The sequence below is a fragment of the Pleurodeles waltl genome, chromosome 1_2, assembly GCF_031143425.1.
Source record: "Pleurodeles waltl isolate 20211129_DDA chromosome 1_2, aPleWal1.hap1.20221129, whole genome shotgun sequence".
Taxonomy (NCBI): Eukaryota; Metazoa; Chordata; class Amphibia; order Caudata; family Salamandridae; genus Pleurodeles; species Pleurodeles waltl.
The window spans coordinates 1,338,439,121-1,338,456,786 of record NC_090437.1 but is presented as its reverse complement, the minus strand read 5'-3'; the positions used below and the strand labels follow the sequence as shown (position 1 = coordinate 1,338,456,786).

Below are 17,666 nucleotides of genomic sequence, written 5' to 3'. Positions count from 1 at the left end.
CCCAAGGTACTTACAGCTTATACCAGGTTCTGGTATCCCCTCTTAGTGAGGTGTAGGCTAGAAGCCAGGATCTCCACAGGTAGCTGTGGATGAGCAGCCAAGACTTATCTAGGAGACATGCAAAGCTCATGCAATACCACTGTAGTCCTACAGCACTTACACGCATGAAAGAAAAACATGGTGTTACAAAAATAAAGGTACTTTATTTTAGTGACACAATACCAAAATTACTAAAAAGGCAATACTTCCTTAGGAGGTAAGTAAACAGACTAATTACGTACACTAGTAATCGGAAATAGGCATAGAAATGGTTAAAGACAGTGCAAATAGCAAAAGGAAAAAGTGACCCTAGGGGAAGCCCAAACCATAGACTACAAAAATGGAATGCGAACACAGGACCCCCACCTAGGTAAGTGGAATGTGTAGAAGGGAGCTGGGGGTACTAGAGAACCACAGAGGAAAGTAACACAGCGCCCCCACCCCCTGCGGCCAAGAAAGCAGGAGTAAATTGCTGGAATTTCCCCAAACCACCCAAAAGGAAGAAAAAGAAGACACCCAGACAAGACTGCAAGAAACCAGCGGTGGATTCCTGGAGAAGAAGTCCTGTGGGGAGAGGGGACCAAGTCCAAAAGTGTCAGCAGAGTACAGGAGAAGTAGGAGCTACTACCCACCCAGCTGTACTTGCAGGAGTTAATCGATGGTGAGGAAGAACAGGTCAGCACTGCAGCCCTGGAACCAGGGAAGAGTTCCTGATGGATGCAGAAGATGTCCCACGCTGGAGTGCAGATTGCAGATGGGTGTCGGTGCGGAAATTTCAGCAACAGGCCTCGGCAAAGGCAAACTCTCGGTTAGTGGAAAAGTGGTGCTGCTGGGGACCAGCAAGGCCCAGAAGGACTCAACCCAGGAGGGGGAGTCACAGGGGACCCTCGGCATTGCAGAGAGTCCACAGGAGCAGAGACAGCACCCATAGGCACTCCACAGGACGGGGACACAGAAGTTGTAGATGGAGGCCACGCAGCACTACAGGAAGGGATCCCACGACTCAGGAGAACCACGCAGAGGACTAACTGTAGCAGGAAGGCTTTCTGAGGACTGGAGCTACATGTCTCCTGAAGATCCTTTGGAAGAGATGCAAACAAGCCTTGGCAGCTGCAAGAGATGCGGTGCAGGGGGTACTGTCCTGCGTGGGAAGGCAAAGGCTCACCTCCATCAATGTTGGACAGCTGGCAGAGAGGACCAAGAGGACTACTCCGGACCACCACCCGTGATGCTGGATCCACGCAAATGAGGGGAGGTCCATTCAGCCGGTCGACGTTGTAGCAGGTGCCTGTGGATGCAGGGGAGTGACTCCTTCACTCCAAGGGAGATTCCTTCTCCTGGTGCATGCTGAAGAGCTGTTGTCTTCTGAGGATGCACAGCCAGGGAAATGTTGCAAAGCTGGCAGGAGCAGTGGAAACAAAGTTGCAGAAGAGTCTTCTTTGTGGATTGCAACGTTGTCGGTTCCTGGAGGGTCCAGTCGCAGTTCCAGTGGCCAGACGTCAAAGTGGAGGTTGCAGAGGAATCCTGCTGGAGTCTTGCAAGCCGAATCTGAGGCCCCACCCAAGAGAGAGACCCTAAAGAGGGATTGGTCACCTAGCCAGGTAAGCACCTATCAGTTGCGGGCTCTGACGTCACCTGCCTGGTCTGGCCACTCATATGCTCCCAGAGTTCCCTGCCAACCTTGGAAACAAGATGGCAGAACACAGGGACCCTTTGGAGGAGCTCGGAGCACCACCCCTGGGGTGGTGATGGACACTAGAGTGGTCACTCCCCTTTCCACTGTCCAGTTTCGCGCCAGAGCAGGGAATAGGGGTCCCCGAACCGGCATGGACTGGTTTATGCATGGAGGACACCAAATGTGCCCTTCAAAGCATACCAGTGGCTTGGGGAGGCTTACCCTCCCAAGCCACTCACACCAACTTCCAAAGGGTGTTACCTCCCTCTCCCAAAGGAAATCCTTTTTTCTGCTTTCCTGGGTTTATTCAGATCAAGCAGCAGGAGGGTAGAAACCTGATTGAGGGGTGGCAGCAGCTTGGGCTGCTCAGAAAACCCTGTAAGACTGGTGTAGCAATACTGGGGTCCTCTAATGAGCCCCCAGAGTGCATGGAATCATACTTCCAATACTTGCAACAGTTTTGGGGTATGATTCTAACATGTTTGATACCAAACATGCCCAGGTTCGGAGTTGCCAATATGTAGCTGGACATAGGTAGTGACCTATGTCCAGTACACGTGTAAAATGTCATCCTCGCACTCACAAAATCCAGGAAAATGGACGTGGAGTGTGTGGGGTGCCCTTACACACAAGAACCTGCATCCTGCCCACTGGGCTGAGAGGGCCTACCATAGGGGTGACTTATAGTGACCTGGTGCAGTGACCTGTAGTGCAAACGTGCGCATGCACCCAGAGAGCTTACCTAAGTTGGTCTACAGTAGGGCACTTACATAAGTCTGTCTATAGCAGAGAGCTTACCTAGGTTGGTCTACGGCAGGACACTCACTTTAGTCAGTCTACAGTAGACAGCTTACCTTGGTTGGTCTACAGTAGGGCACATACTTTAGTCAGTCTATAGCAGACAGCTTACCTAGGTTGGCCTACAGCAGGGCACTTACTTTAGTCAGTCTATAGTGGACAGCTTACCTTGGTTGGTCTACGGCAGGACACTCACTTTAGTCAGAATATAGCAGAGAGTTTACCTTGGTTGGTCTACGTCAGGACACTCACTTTAGTCAGCCTATAGCAGAGAGCTTACCTAGGTTGGTCTATGACAGGACACTCACTTTAGTCAGTCTATAGCAGACAGCTTACCTAGGTTGGCCTACAGCAGGGCACTTACTTTAGTCAGTCTATAGTGGACAGCTTACCTTGGTTGGTCTACGGCAGGACACTCACTTTAGTCAGAATATAGCAGAGAGTTTACCTTGGTTGGTCTACGTCAGGACACTCACTTTAGTCAGCCTATAGCAGAGAGCTTACCTAGGTTGGTCTATGACAGGACACTCACTTTAGTCAGACTATAGCAGAGAGCTTACCTAGGTTAGTCTACAGCAGGACACTCACTTTAGTCAGTCTATAGCAGAGAGCTTACCTTGGTTGGTCTACGGAAGGACACTTACTTTAGTCAGTCTATAGCAGAGAGCTTACCTTGGTTGGTCTACGGGAGGACACTCACTTTAGTCAGTCTATAGCAGAGAGCTTGCCTAGGTTGGTCTACGGCAGGGCACTCACTTTAGTCAGTCTATAGCAGGGAGCTTACCTAGGTTGGTCTACGGCAGGACACTTACTTTAGTCAGTCTATAGCAGGGTGCTTGCCTAGGTTGGTCTACGGCCGGACACTTTCTTTAGTCAGTCTATAGCAGGGAGCTTACCTAGGTTAGTCTACGGCCGGACACTTACTTTAGTCAGTCTATAGCAGGGTGCTTGCCTAGGTTGGTCTACGGCCGGACACTTACTTTAGTCAGTCTATAGCAGAGAGCTTCCCTAGGTTGGTCTATGGCCGGACACTTACTTTAGTCAGTCTATAGCAGGGAGCTTGCCTAGGTTGGTCTACGGCAGGACACTTACTTTAGTCAGTCTATAGCAGAGAGCTTCCCTAGGTTAGTCTACGGCCGGACACTTACTTTAGTCAGTCTAAAGCAGGGAGCTTGCCTAGGTTGGTCTACGGCCGGACACTTACTTTAGTCAGTCTATAGCAGGGAGCTTCCCTAGGTTAGTCTACAGCAGGACACTTGCTTTAGTCAGCCTATAGCAGACAGCTTACCTAGGTTGGTCTACGGCATGACACTCACTTTAGTCAGTCTATAGCAGAGAGCTTACCTAGGTTAGTCTACGGCCGGACACTTACTTTAGTCAGTCTATAGCAGAGAGCTTACCTTGGTTGGTCTACAGGAGGACACTTACTTTAGTCAGTCTATAGCAGGGTGCTTGCCTAGGTTGGTCTACGGCAGGACACTTACTTTAGTCAGTCTATAGCAGGGAGCTTCCCTAGGTTAGTCTACGGCCGGACACTTACTTTAGTCAGTCTATAGCAGGGAGCTTCCCTAGGTTAGTCTACGGCCGGACACTTACTTTAGTCAGTCTATAGCAGGGAGCTTGCCTAGGTTGGTCTACGGCAGGACACTTACTTTAGTCAGTCTATAGCAGGGAGCTTACCTAGGTTAGTCTATAACAGGACACTTACTTTAGTCAGTCTATATTAGAGAGTTTACCTAGGTTGGTCTACGGCAGGGCACTCACTTTAGTCAGTCTATAGCAGGGAGCTTCCCTAGGTTGGTCTACGGCAGGACACTTACTTTAGTCAGTCTATAGCAGAGAGCTTACCTTGGTTGGTCTACGGCAGGACACTTACTTTAGTCAGTCTATAGCAGGGTGCTTACCTAGGTTGGTCTACGGCAGGACACTTACTGGAGTCATTCTATAGCAGGGTGCTTACCTAGGTTAGTCTACGGCTGGACACTTACTTTAGTCAGTCTATAGCAGAGAGCTTACCTAGGTTAGTCTACGGCCGGACACTTACTTTAGTCAGTCTATAGCAGAGAGCTTACCTTGGTTGGTCTACCGGAGGACACTTACTTTAGTCAGTCTATAGCAGGGTGCTTGCCTAGGTTGGTCTACGGCAGGACACTTACTTTAGTCAGTCTATAGCAGGGAGCTTGCCTAGGTTGGTCTACGGCAGGACACTTACTTTAGTCAGTCTATAGCAGGGAGCTTACCTAGGTTAGTCTATAGCAGGACACTTACTTTAGTCAGTCTATAGTAGAGAGTTTACCTAGGTTGGTCTACGGCAGGGCACTCACTTTAGTCAGTCTATAGCAGGGAGCTTCCCTAGGTTGGTCTACGGCAGGACACTTACTTTAGTCAGTCTATAGCAGAGAGCTTACCTTGGTTGGTCTACGGCAGGACACTTACTTTAGTCAGTCTATAGCAGGGTGCTTACCTAGGTTGGTCTACGGCAGGACACTTACTGGAGTCATTCTATAGCAGGGTGCTTACCTAGGTTGGTCTACAGCAAGGCACTTACTTTAGTCAGTCTATAGCAGAGAGCTTACTTAGGTTGGTCTACAGCAAGGCACTTACTTTAGTCAGTCTATACCAGAGAGCTTACTTAGGTTGGTCTACAGCAAAGCACTTACTTAAGTCTGTCTAGAGCAGAGCACTTACTGGAGTAAGTCTGTAGCAGATCACTTACTTTAGTCGGCAGCCAAGGGGTGGGCTTGAAGCACTCTGCATTGTAGTCCCTGTGCGTGGTGGATGTTTTCACTGGTTCGGGTGGAGGTGGGTTCAGTTCATCAAATGATTCCTCACTGAAAGGAAAAAAGCACAAGACATGAACAAGAGGGCCAGTACTGAGAAAGCCACAAAGCCTGGAAGGAGGCAACACACTGGGCAACTTTCATGTATTTTATTTATTTCATTGCCACTTTGAAGCCCTAGACACAGGTTGGTTCCTGACCATAACATCCAGTTTTCAGTTGGAACAGGTGGGGCCCAGTGACGACTACGAGTCCCATGCGTCCCCACCACTCTTGTCTACGCATCGTGATTTCAGAGACACAGACACTTATTGTTTGGGGACTTTCGCAGCGCTTAGCTTGAGCAGATTTTCGCCAGGGCTCAGCAGAGAAACTCAATGTAGATCGCCAGAACTCAACATTCATGATCGTCCTCACAGGGCAGTAGGCAGACCATTCTATATGTTGTATTAAGAAGCCTTTGCTGCTGTAAAACCTTTGTTAATTGGGAGTGATCATCACACATTTGCATTGAGAATGGCACTGATACCACAGCAAAGTGGTAATGATGCAAGTGGCAGTCAAGGCATCTCTCAGTACCCCGCAGACCTCAAAGCATGGACAGGCACTGGCTTGCTTCCTGCCACAGCGGGCCTGGCCATGCTCTCCTTTCTGCACACTTCTCGATGAATTATTCATCGGTGTGGGGCCAGCATGTTGCTCTGGAGTTTTTGTGTGTTCCCATTTAAATACATGTTCAAAAAGGCAGCCAATGCATGCAAGAGCTCTCAGGCTCCAGGCGTGGGGCCTGATTTAGATCTTGGAGGATGAGTTACACCATCACAACGGTGACGGATATCCCATCCACCGAAATATAAACCCCATCATATCCTATAGGATTTATATATTGGAAGACAGGATATCTGTCACAGATGTGACAGAATAACTCATCCGCCAAGATCTAAATCAGGCCCATATTTTTCTCATTGAATTCTGGTACTTGTAGGACAGTTTGTTCTGTACTATAACTGCAAGACTACAAGTGACAAAAGGAAAAGAAAACCTGCATAAGCTAGTCAGACCAGACAGGGGCCAAACTCCGGATCTTTCCATCTGCGCATAAATGGGAAACACTGCTAATTTGAAACGTACAAATTCAATGTATACATTACAATTTCTATAGTATTATGCATCCTGGGTAGGTATTGATTGGTCGCTGAGTGAGGACCTGTAGAAAGCAATGTATTCCAGAGCAGTGAACAAAACAGAAAGGTGATTAGGGGGGTCATTCCATAGCTGCAAGTTACGAGCTGCATGTTGAAAAGCTTGAAGGCATGGCCTCCAAGCTACATCCGCCTATACAGTGGAACAGTAGAAAGAGGAATGGCTCTTGTATGCAACAAGCTGCATGTTGTGGCCTAGCCTCCAACCCACACCTGCCTGTACTGTGGAAAAAACAAAAATAGGAATGGCTCTTGTATGCAACGAGCTGTATGTTGAAGATCTCAAAGGCCTGGCCTCCATGCTACAGCCGTCTGTACAGTGCAACAGCAGAAAGAGGAAGGGCTCTTGAATGTAACAAGCAGCAGGGAGCATCCCCTCTCTTGTCGATAAAGTTAAGTCGTGTCCACAAAGAGCTCGATGAGTCAAACAAAAAGCCTTGTACCAGGTCAGTCAACAAGCAGGAAGCCAGCAAAGCCGGAGCTTCACCCCCGATGCATGGTTGATTTTACGCAGATTAAATACCAGCCTCTCTGCCATGCCCTAGTCAACTGGTAATTTAAGAATAGTGCCAGAAGAGAGCCACAAATACATGTCATCAACATAATCTAGCCACAATAAAACCTCTGCTACCACAAGTGTGGTTCGGCATTGTTGAGACACAAAAATAGACTCTCTTATATCATTATCATCCACTAAAAATAAGAGACCACATTGAATTCACCCGTCATCCACTAAATACTTCTTCACCACTGGAGCAGTGGGGATGCCCTATGAGTTAGTCAGAAAACATTGTCCACTGATTGTCCTGGCCACAATGAAGGCTGACACAAGAACTCCAGCTAGTAAGGGGCGGCACCAATACTAGACTCACCGGACATCTATGGGAGATGGCACGTACTCTTGTATAGGTGAACCACTGGTCTTTAGGGGATGATTCCCAACACATCTGTCCCTTAATAAAAACTCATCTACATAAAGAATTTAGCAGTGCTTCCTACACCTTGTACAGTGACTCTCCGATAGTTCACTGTACTTCACACCAAGACCATTGCCACCCTAAAAGGGGCACCACTGACTTTGTACGAGGGAAGGTATGTGAGACGCCCTTATTGTTTGGTTGGTGGGTTTTTGGGTGAAGGGATGTTTCTGTTTCTCCTCAGCAGTTGGGGCTTCAGGGTTCTCAGTTGTCCAGGTTTGTACCCACTGACACAGAGGGCCAGTAGTAGCAGGAATACACACAGCAGGGCCCGTATGGGAATGACACAGTGGTGTGTAGCTACAGTGTGCCTTCAGCAGGTGCAGAACGCATCAGGGCACACACCTCTGGGGCCAAGATAACACAATGTGTACACAGAACATGGTGATTCCCTGAACCCCTCCCATAGGAAAATGAGGGAGGGTAACTTTTACAGAAAAATCATTCCAAATAAAGTTATTTATTGTCAGACCCCAGGTAACATTAAGTGCACAAATGGAAGGGGAGGTCTTGTTGTTTTTTTAAATTAATGTAGTCAATAATAAGAGTGGTTGACACTCATGATGCAAGGATTGGGATGAGGGTGATGGCCAAAGTAGTAAAGCATGAGATGCTACTGGCACCCGCTGTAGTGATTGTCTAAGTGCAAGTAGGATGCCGGTTGGGTGGTTGACTTTGGAGTCTTTGGCAACATCCTACACAAGCAAAGTCAGAAGAGAGAATAAAGGACTTGGGTATTTCACAGATTTCAAACTCAAAATACAAATCTGAAGCAAACCAGAAATCAAAATAGTGAATTATCAGTCACGAAATATGCAACAAAACGAAGCTTTATCTAGTTGATAAAGAGCGGTCACCAGTGAAAAGAAGCTAAGGAAGTCAAACATCGGGACAGGAGTGAATATAGCGAACAAGAGAGGAAGGGAACTCCAGAAGAGGTTACAGCAAGACAGAGAGTACAGATGACCAGCGACTGCCAGAGAAGGAAGTTATGGAAGCCATTGCTGGGAGTGGGAGTCAACATAAGGAACAATGCAGGAAGGGAACGCCAGAAGAGGTTACAGCAAGACACAGACAAGAGACGGCCAGCGGCTGCCAGAGAAGGAAGTTATGGAAGCCATTGCTGGGAGTGGGAGTCAACACAAGGAACAATGCAGAAAGGGAACGCCAGAAGAGGTTACAGCAAGACAGAGACAAGAGATGACCAGCGGCTGCCAGAGAAGGAAGTTATGGAAGCCATTGCTGGGAGTGGGAGTCAACACAAGGAACAATGCAGGAAGGGAACGCCAGAAGAGGTTACAGCAAGACAGAGACAAGAGACGACCAGCGGCTGCCAGAGAAGGAAGTTATGGAAGCCATTGCTGGGAGTGGGAGTCAACACAAGGAACAATGCAGGAAGGGAACGCCAGAAGAGGTTACAGCAAGACAGAGACAAGAGATGACCAGCGGCTGCCAGAGAAGGAAGTTATGGAAGCCATTGCTGGGAGTGGGAGTCAACACAAGGAACAATACAGGAAGGGAACGCCAGAAGAGGTTACAGCAAGACAGAGACAAGAGACGACCAGCGGCTGCCAGAGAAGGAAGTTATGGAAGCCATTGCTGGGAGTGGGAGTCAACATAAGGAACAATACAGGAAGGGAACGCCAGAAGAGGTTACAGCAAGACAGAGACAAGAGACGACCAGCGGCTGCCAGAGAAGGAAGTTCTCGGAAGCCATTGCTGGGAGTGGGAGTCAACACAAGGAACAATGCAGGAAGGGAACGCCAGAAGAGGTTACAGCAAGACAGAGACAAGAGACGACCAGCGGCTGCCAGAGAAGGAAGTTATGGAAGCCATTGCTGGGAGTGGGAGTCAACACAAGGAACAATACAGGAAGGGAACGCCAGAAGAGGTGACAGCAAGACAGAGACAAGAGACGACCAGCGGCTGCCAGAGAAGGAAGTTATGGAAGCCATTGCTGGGAGTGGGAGTCAACATAAGGAACAATGCAGGAAGGGAACGCCAGAAGAGGTTACAGCAAGACAGAGACAAGAGACGACCAGCGACTGCCAGAGAAGGAAGTTATGGAAGCCATTGCTGGGAGTGGGAGTCAACACAAGGAACAATACAGGAAGGGAACGCCAGAAGAGGTTACAGCAAGACAGAGACAAGAGACGGCCAGCGGCTGCCAGAGAAGGAAGTTATGGAAGCCATTGCTGGGAGTGGGAGTCAACATAAGGAACAATACAGGAAGGGAACGCCAGAAGAGGTTACAGCAAGACAGAGACAAGAGACGGCCAGCGGCTGCCAGAGAAGGAAGTTATGGAAGCCATTGCTGGGAGTGGGAGTCAACATAAGGAACAATACAGGAAGGGAACGCCAGAAGAGGTTACAGCAAGACAGAGACAAGAGACGGCCAGCGGCTGCCAGAGAAGGAAGTTATGGAAGCCATTGCTGGGAGTGGGAGTCAACATAAGGAACAATACAGGAAGGGAACGCCAGAAGAGGTTACAGCAAGACAGAGACAAGAGACGACCAGCGGCTGCCAGAGAAGGAAGTTATGGAAGCCATTGCTGGGAGTGGTGTAGGAAAGTACCATCTTGCCTGGCATGTTACCCCCATTTTTCACTGTATATATGTTGTTTTAGTTGTATGTGTCACTGGGACCCTGGTAACCCAGGGCCCCAGTGCTCATAAGTGTGCCTGAATGTGTTACCTGTGTAGTGACTAACTGTCTCACTGAGGCTCTGCTAATCAGAACCTCAGTGGTTATGCTCTCTCATTTCTTTCCAAATTGTCACTGACAGGCTAGTGACCATTTTTACCAATTTACATTGGCTTACTGGAACACCCTTATAATTCCCTAGTATATGGTACTGAGGTACCCAGGGTATTGGGGTTCCAGGAGATCCCTATGGGCTGCAGCATTTCTTTTGCCACCCATAGGGAGCTCTGACAATTCTTACACAGGCCTGCCACTGCAGCCTGAGTGAAATAACGTCCACGTTATTTCACAGCCATTTTACACTGCACTTAAGTAACTTATAAGTCACCTATATGTCTAACCTTTACCTGGTAAAGGTTAGGTGCAAAGTTACTTAGTGTGAGGGCACCCTGGCACTAGCCAAGGTGCCCCCACATTGTTCAGAGCCAATTCACTGAACTTTGTGAGTGCGGGGACACCATTACACGCGTGCACTACATATAGGTCACTACCTATATGTAGCTTCACCATGGTAACTCCGAATATGGCCATGTAACATGTCTATGATCATGGAATTGCCCCCTCTATGCCATCCTGGCATTGTTGGTACAATTCCATGATCCCAGTGGTCTGTAGCACAGACCCTGGTACTGCCAGACTGCCCTTCCTGGGGTTTCACTGCAGCTGCTGCTGCTGCCAACCCCTCAGACAGGCAGCTGCCCTCCTGGGGTCCAGCCAGGCCTGGCCCAGGATGGCAGAACAAAGAACTTCCTCTGAGAGAGGTTATGACACCCTCTCCCTTTGGAAAATGGTGTGAAGGCAGGGGAGGAGTAGCCTCCCCCAGCCTCTGGAAATGCTTTGTTGGGCACAGATGTGCCCAATTCTGCATAAGCCAGTCTACACCGGTTCAGGGACTCCTTAGCCCCTGCTCTGGCGCGAAACTGGACAAAGGAAAGGGGAGTGACCACTCCCCTGACCTGCACCTCCCCTGGGAGGTGTCCAGAGCTCCTCCAGTGTGCTCCAGACCTCTGCCATCTTGGAAACAGAGGTGCTGCTGGCACACTGGACTGCTCTGAGTGGCAAGTGCCACCAGGTGACGTCAGAGACTCCTGCTGATAGGCTCCTTCAGGTGTTAGTAGCCTTTCCTCTCTCCTAGGTAGCCAAACCCTCTTTTCTGGCTATTTAGGGTCTCTGTCTCTGGGGAAACTTCAGATAACGAATGCATGAGCTCAGCCGAGTTCCTCTGCATCTCCCTCTTCACCTTCTGATAAGGAATCGACCGCTGACCGCGCTGGAAGCCTGCAAACCTGCAACATAGTAGCAAAGACGACTACTGCAACTCTGTAACGCTGATCCTGCCGCCTTCTCGACTGTTTTCCTGCTTGTGCATGCTGTGGGGGTAGTCTGCCTCCTCTCTGCACCAGAAGCTCCGAAGAAATCTCCCGTGGGTCGACGGAATCTTCCCCCTGCAACCGCAGGCACCAAAAAGCTGCATTACCGGTCCCTTGGGTCTCCTCTCAGCACGACGAGCGAGGTCCCTCGAATCCAGCGACACCGTCCAAGTGACCCCCACAGTCCAGTGACTCTTCAGCCCAAGTTTGGTGGAGGTAAGTCCTTGCCTCACCTCGCTGGGCTGCATTGCTGGGAACCGCGACTTTGCAAGCTACTCCGGCCCCTGTGCACTTCCGGCGGAAATCCTTCGTGCACAGCCAAGCCTGGGTCCACGGCACTCTAACCTGCATTGCACGACTTTCTAAGTTGGTCTCCGGCGACGTGGGACTCCTTTGTGCAACTTCGGCGAGCACCGTTTCACGCATCCTCGTAGTGCCTGTTTCTGGCACTTCTCCGGGTGCTACCTGCTTCAGTGAGGGCTCTTTGTCTTGCTCGACGTTCCCTCTCTCTGCAGGTCCAATTTGTGACCTCCTGGTCCCTCCTGGGCCCCAGCAGCGTCCAAAAACGCCAAACGCACGATTTGCGTGTAGCAAGGCTTGTTGGCGTCCATCCAGCGGGAAAACACTTCTGCACGACTCTCCAAGGCGTGGGGGATCCATCCTCCAAAGGGGAAGTCTCTAGCCCTTGTCGTTCCTGCAGTATTCACAGTTCTTCAGCCTAGTAAGAGCTTCTTTGCACCAACCGCTGGCATTTCTTGGGCATCTGCCCATCTCCGAGCTGCTTGTGACTTTTGGACTTGGTCCCCTTGTTCCACAGGTACCCTTAGACAGGAATCCATCGTTGTTGCATTGCTGATTTGTGTTTTCCTTGCATTCTCCCTCTAACACGACTATTTTGTCCTTAGGGGAACTTTAGTGCACTTTGCACTCACTTTTCAGGGTCTTGGGGAGGGTTATTTTTCTAACTCTCACTATTTTCTAATAGTCCCAGCGACCCTCTACAAGGTCACATAGGTTTGGGGTCCATTCGTGGTTCGCATTCCACTTCTGGAGTATATGGTTTGTGTTGCCCCTATCCCTATGTTTCCCCATTGCATCCTATTGTAACTATACATTGTTTGCACTGTTTTCTAAGACTATACTGCATATTTTTGCTATTGTGTATATATATCTTGTGTATATTTCCTATCCTCTCACTGAGGGTACACTCTAAGATACTTTGGCATATTGTCATAAAAATAAAGTACCTTTATTTTTAGTATAACTGTGTATTGTGTTTTCTTATGATATTGTGCATATGACACTAAGTGGTACTGTAGTAGCTTCACACGTCTCCTAGTTCAGCCTGAGCTGCTCTGCTAAGCTACCATTATCTATCAGCCTAAGCTGCTAGACACCCTATACACTAATAAGGGATAACTGGGCCTGGTGCAAGGTACAAGTACCCCTTGGTACTCACTACAAGCCAGTCCAGCCTCCTACATTGGTTGTGCAGCGGTGGGATAAGTGCTTTGAGACTACTTACCACTCTTGTCATTGTACTTTTCATAAGAGAAAAATATACAAAACAAGGTCAATGTATATACACATAGACAAAAAGTTTTGCATTTCCTCTTTTCACTCTTTTCTAAGTGCTGAAAAGTACTTCTAAACTTTCAAAAAGTTCTTAAAAGTTTAAAAAAGTTTTTTCTGTCTTTCCAAAAAGTTCTGAAAACTTTTTTCTCTTTGTCTATCACTTTAACTCTCTCTAAAAAATGTCTGGCACAGGCCAAAAAGTTGAACTGTCCAAACTTGCATATGATCACCTTAGCTGGAAAGGAGCAAGGAGTCTCTGCATAGAGAGAGGTTTGAGTGTAGGGAAGAATCCTTCCTTAGAACTGTTAATTAATATGCTTAGAGTACAAGATAAGGCCATAAGTGCCCAATCTGTAGAAAAAGTAGCTAATGGTTCTCAATCTGATCCAGGGACTCCCCCAGGAAAAGGTTCAGGAAAGAAACTTCTCAGCCTGCCCATTACTAGACAGTCTAGCATAGTTGGTACAGAGGTTGAATCACATCATACTGATGATGTGCTCTCACATTATGCTGGTAGCCAAGCTGTTAGGGTGCCCTCTGTAAGGGACAGGTCTCCTTCTGTTCATTCCCATCATACCTCTGTATCTAGAAATGTCCCTCCCACCCACCCTGATGACAGATTGTTAGAAAGGGAGCTCAATAGATTGAGAGTGGAGCAAACCAGACTGAAGCTCAAGAAGCAACAGCTGGATTTGGATAGACAGTCTTTAGAAATAGAGAGGGAAAGACAGAAGATGGGTTTAGATACCCATGGTGGCAGCAGCAGTATTCCACATAGTCATCCTGCAAAAGAGCATGATTCCAGGAATCTGCATAAGATAGTTCCCCCTTACAAGGAGGGGGATGACATTAACAAGTGGTTTGCTGCACTTGAGAGGGCCTGTGCTGTACAGGATGTCCCTCAAAAGCAGTGGGCTGCTATCCTATGGCTATTATTTACTGGAAAAGGTAGGGATAGGCTCCTTACTGTAAAAGAAAATGATGCTAACAATTTCCAAGTTCTTAAGAATGCACTCCTGGATGGTTATGGCTTAACCACTGAACAGTACAGGATAAAGTTCAGAGATACCAAAAAGGAGTCTTCACAAGACTGGGTTGATTTCATTGACCAGGCAGTGAAGGCCTTGGAGGGGTGGTTACATGGCAGTAAAGTTACTGATTATGACAGCCTGTATAACTTGATCCTGAGAGAGCATATTCTTAATAATTGTGTGTCTGATTTGTTGCACCAGTACTTGGTGGACTCTGATCTGACCTCTCCCCAAGAATTGGGAAAGAAGGCAGACAAATGGGTCAGAACAAGAGTGAACAGAAAAGTTCATACAGGGGGTGGCAAAGATGGCAACAAAAAGAAGGATGGTAAGTCTTCTGACAAGGGTGGGGACAAATCTAAAAATGAGTCTTCATCAGGCCCACAAAAACACTCTGGTGGGGGTGGTGGGCCCAAATCCTCCTTTAATCAGAACAAGGAAAAGAAACCATGGTGCTATTTATGTAAAATAAAAGGCCATTGGACAACAGATCCCAGTTGTCCAAAGAAAGGCACCACAGCTCCTACCACTACAACCCCTACTGCTACACCTAGTGTCCCTACTAATAGCAGTGGTGGTGGGAGCAAACCTACTAATAGCCAATCCAAGGGAGTAGCTGGGCTCACTTTTGGTAATTTAGTTGGGGTTGGTCTGATTAGGGAGACCACAGAGGCTACTTTAGTCTCTGAAGGGGCTATTGACTTAGCCACTTTGGTTGCTTGCCCCCATAACTTGGAGAAGTACAAGCAACTAACCCTAATAAATGGTGTTGAGGTCCAGGCCTACAGGGACACAGGTGCCAGTGTCACAATGGTGATTGAGAAACTGGTGCACCCTGAACAACACATACTTGGACACCAGTACCAAGTAACCGATGCTCACAACATAACACAAAGCCACCCCATGGCTGTTGTAAATCTCAACTGGGGGGGGGTATCTGGTCCAAAGAAAGTTGTGGTAGCTTCAGATTTACCTGTAGACTGTCTATTAGGGAATGATTTGGAGACATCAGCTTGGTCAGATGTGGAGTTGGAGGCCCATGCAGCAATGCTGGGCATCCCAGGGCATATTTTTGCTTTGACAAGGGCTCAGGCCAAAAAGCAAAAAGGACAGGGAAGCTTGGATCCTGGAACAATGGACCAAGTGCTCCCTAAAGCTAGGGCTAGTAGAAGCAAACCACTTCCTACTATCCCTCCCTCTACAGTGGATTCTACTTCTGAGGAAGAAGAATTCCCTCCCTGTGCAGAACCTACACCAGAGGAGCTGGAAGCAGACACTGCTGAGCTTTTGGGTGAAGGGGGGCCTGCCAGAGAGGAGCTGAGTGTGGCACAGCAAACCTGTCCCACATTAGAGGGTCTCAGACAGCAAGCTGTCAAACAGGCTAATGGGGATGTCAGTGACTCACACAGAGTTTACTGGGAGGACAACCTCTTGTACACTGAGCATAGGGATCCTAAACCTGGAGCTGCCAGGAGATTAGTGATTCCTCAGGAGTACAGAAAGTTCCTCCTAACACTGGCACATGACATTCCCTTAGCTGGGCACCTGGGTCAAATGAAAACTTGGGACAGATTGGTACCATTGTTTCATTGGCCTAGGATGTCTGAGGACACAAAGGAATTTTGTAAGTCCTGTGAAACCTGTCAAGCCAGTGGCAAGACAGGTGGCACGCCAAAGGCACCCCTTATCCCACTGCCTGTGGTTGGGGTTCCCTTTGAAAGGGTAGGGGTTGACATAGTTGGCCCCCTTGACCCTCCTACTGCTTCAGGCAATAGGTTTATCTTAGTGGTAGTGGACCATGCCACAAGATATCCTGAAGCTATTCCTTTAAGGACCACTACAGCTCCTGCAGTGGCAAAGGCCCTCCTGGGAATATTTTCCAGGGTGGGCTTCCCAAAGGAAGTAGTATCAGACAGAGGAAGCAATTTCATGTCTGCATACTTAAAGGCCATGTGGAAGGAGTGTGGTGTAACTTACAAGTTCACAACACCCTATCATCCACAAACAAATGGACTGGTGGAGAGATTTAATAAAACTCTCAAAGGCATGATTATGGGACTCCCTGAAAAACTCCGCAGGAGATGGGATATCCTTCTACCATGCCTCCTTTTTGCCTACAGGGAGGTACCCCAGAAAGGAGTGGGCTTCAGCCCCTTTGAACTTCTTTTTGGACACCCTGTTAGGGGTCCACTCACACTTGTAAAGGAGGGTTGGGAACAACCTTTAAAAGCTCCTAAGCAGGATATTGTGGATTATGTACTTGGCCTCAGATCAAGGATGGCTGAGTACATGAAAAAGGCCAGTAAAAACCTTCAGGCCAGCCAAGAGCTCCAGAAGCAATGGCATGATCAGAAGGCTGTTTTGGTTCAGTACCAACCAGGGCAGAAAGTGTGGGTCTTGGAGCCTGTGGCCCCAAGAGCACTCCAAGATAAATGGAGTGGACCCCACACAATTGTTGAAAAGAAGGGTGAAGTCACCTACTTGGTTGACTTAGGCACTGCCAGGAGTCCCCTTAGGGTGCTCCATGTCAACCGCCTGAAACCCTACTATGACAGGGCTGATCTCACCCTGCTCATGGCAACAGATGAGGGACAGGAAGAAGACAGTGATCCTCTACCTGATCTCTTCTCTTCCACAGAACAAGATGCTCTTGTGGAAGGTGTAGTTTTGGCTGATTGTCTTACTGCTGAGCAGAAAGATAATTGCATAAATCTCCTAGGACAATTTTCAGAACTCTTCTCCATTGTGCCAGGCACCACTTCTTGGTGTGAGCACACTATAGATACTGGAGACAGTTTACCTGTCAAAAGTAAGATCTATAGGCAGCCTGACCATGTCAGGGACTGCATAAAGCAAGAAGTTCAGAAGATGTTGGAACTAGGAGTGGTTGAGCACTCTGACAGTCCATGGGCTTCTCCTGTGGTACTGGTACCAAAACCCAATTCTAAAGATGGGAAGAAGGAAATGAGGTTTTGTGTAGACTATAGAGGTCTCAACTTGGTAACCAAAACTGATGCTCACCCTATACCCAGGGCAGATGAGCTAATAGATACACTGGCATCTGCCAAGTATCTAAGCACTTTTGATTTGACTGCAGGGTATTGGCAGATCAAAATGTCAGAAGATGCTAAACCTAAGACTGCATTTTCTACCATTGGAGGACATTACCAGTTTACTGTAATGCCTTTTGGTTTGAAAAATGCACCTGCCACTTTTCAGAGGTTGGTGAACACAGTCCTGCAAGGGCTGGAAGCTTTCAGTGCAGCATATTTGGATGATATAGCTGTCTTTAGCTCCAGCTGGGATGATCACCTGGTCCACCTTTGGAAAGTTTTGGAGGCCCTGCAAAAGGCAGGCCTCACTATCAAGGCTTCAAAGTGCCAGATAGGGCAGGGTAAGGTGGTTTATCTGGGACACCTTGTTGGTGGGGAACAGATTGCACCACTTCAGGGGAAAATCCAAACTATTATTGATTGGGTTCCCCCTACCACTCAGACTCAGGTGAGAGCCTTCCT

At 48.2% G+C, this 17,666-nt stretch overlaps 1 protein-coding gene across 1 annotated transcript in view; it reads right to left on the bottom strand.

Annotated features, from left to right (window-relative positions):
- SPAG8 (sperm associated antigen 8) overlaps positions 1-17,666 on the bottom strand; it is a 111,887-nt gene that overhangs the window by 10,025 nt on the left and 84,196 nt on the right. The window contains exon 5 of the mRNA XM_069205695.1: positions 5,229-5,343. Coding sequence (XP_069061796.1) covers positions 5,229-5,343 — 115 coding nt within the window. The remainder of the gene's footprint in view (positions 1-5,228; positions 5,344-17,666) is intronic.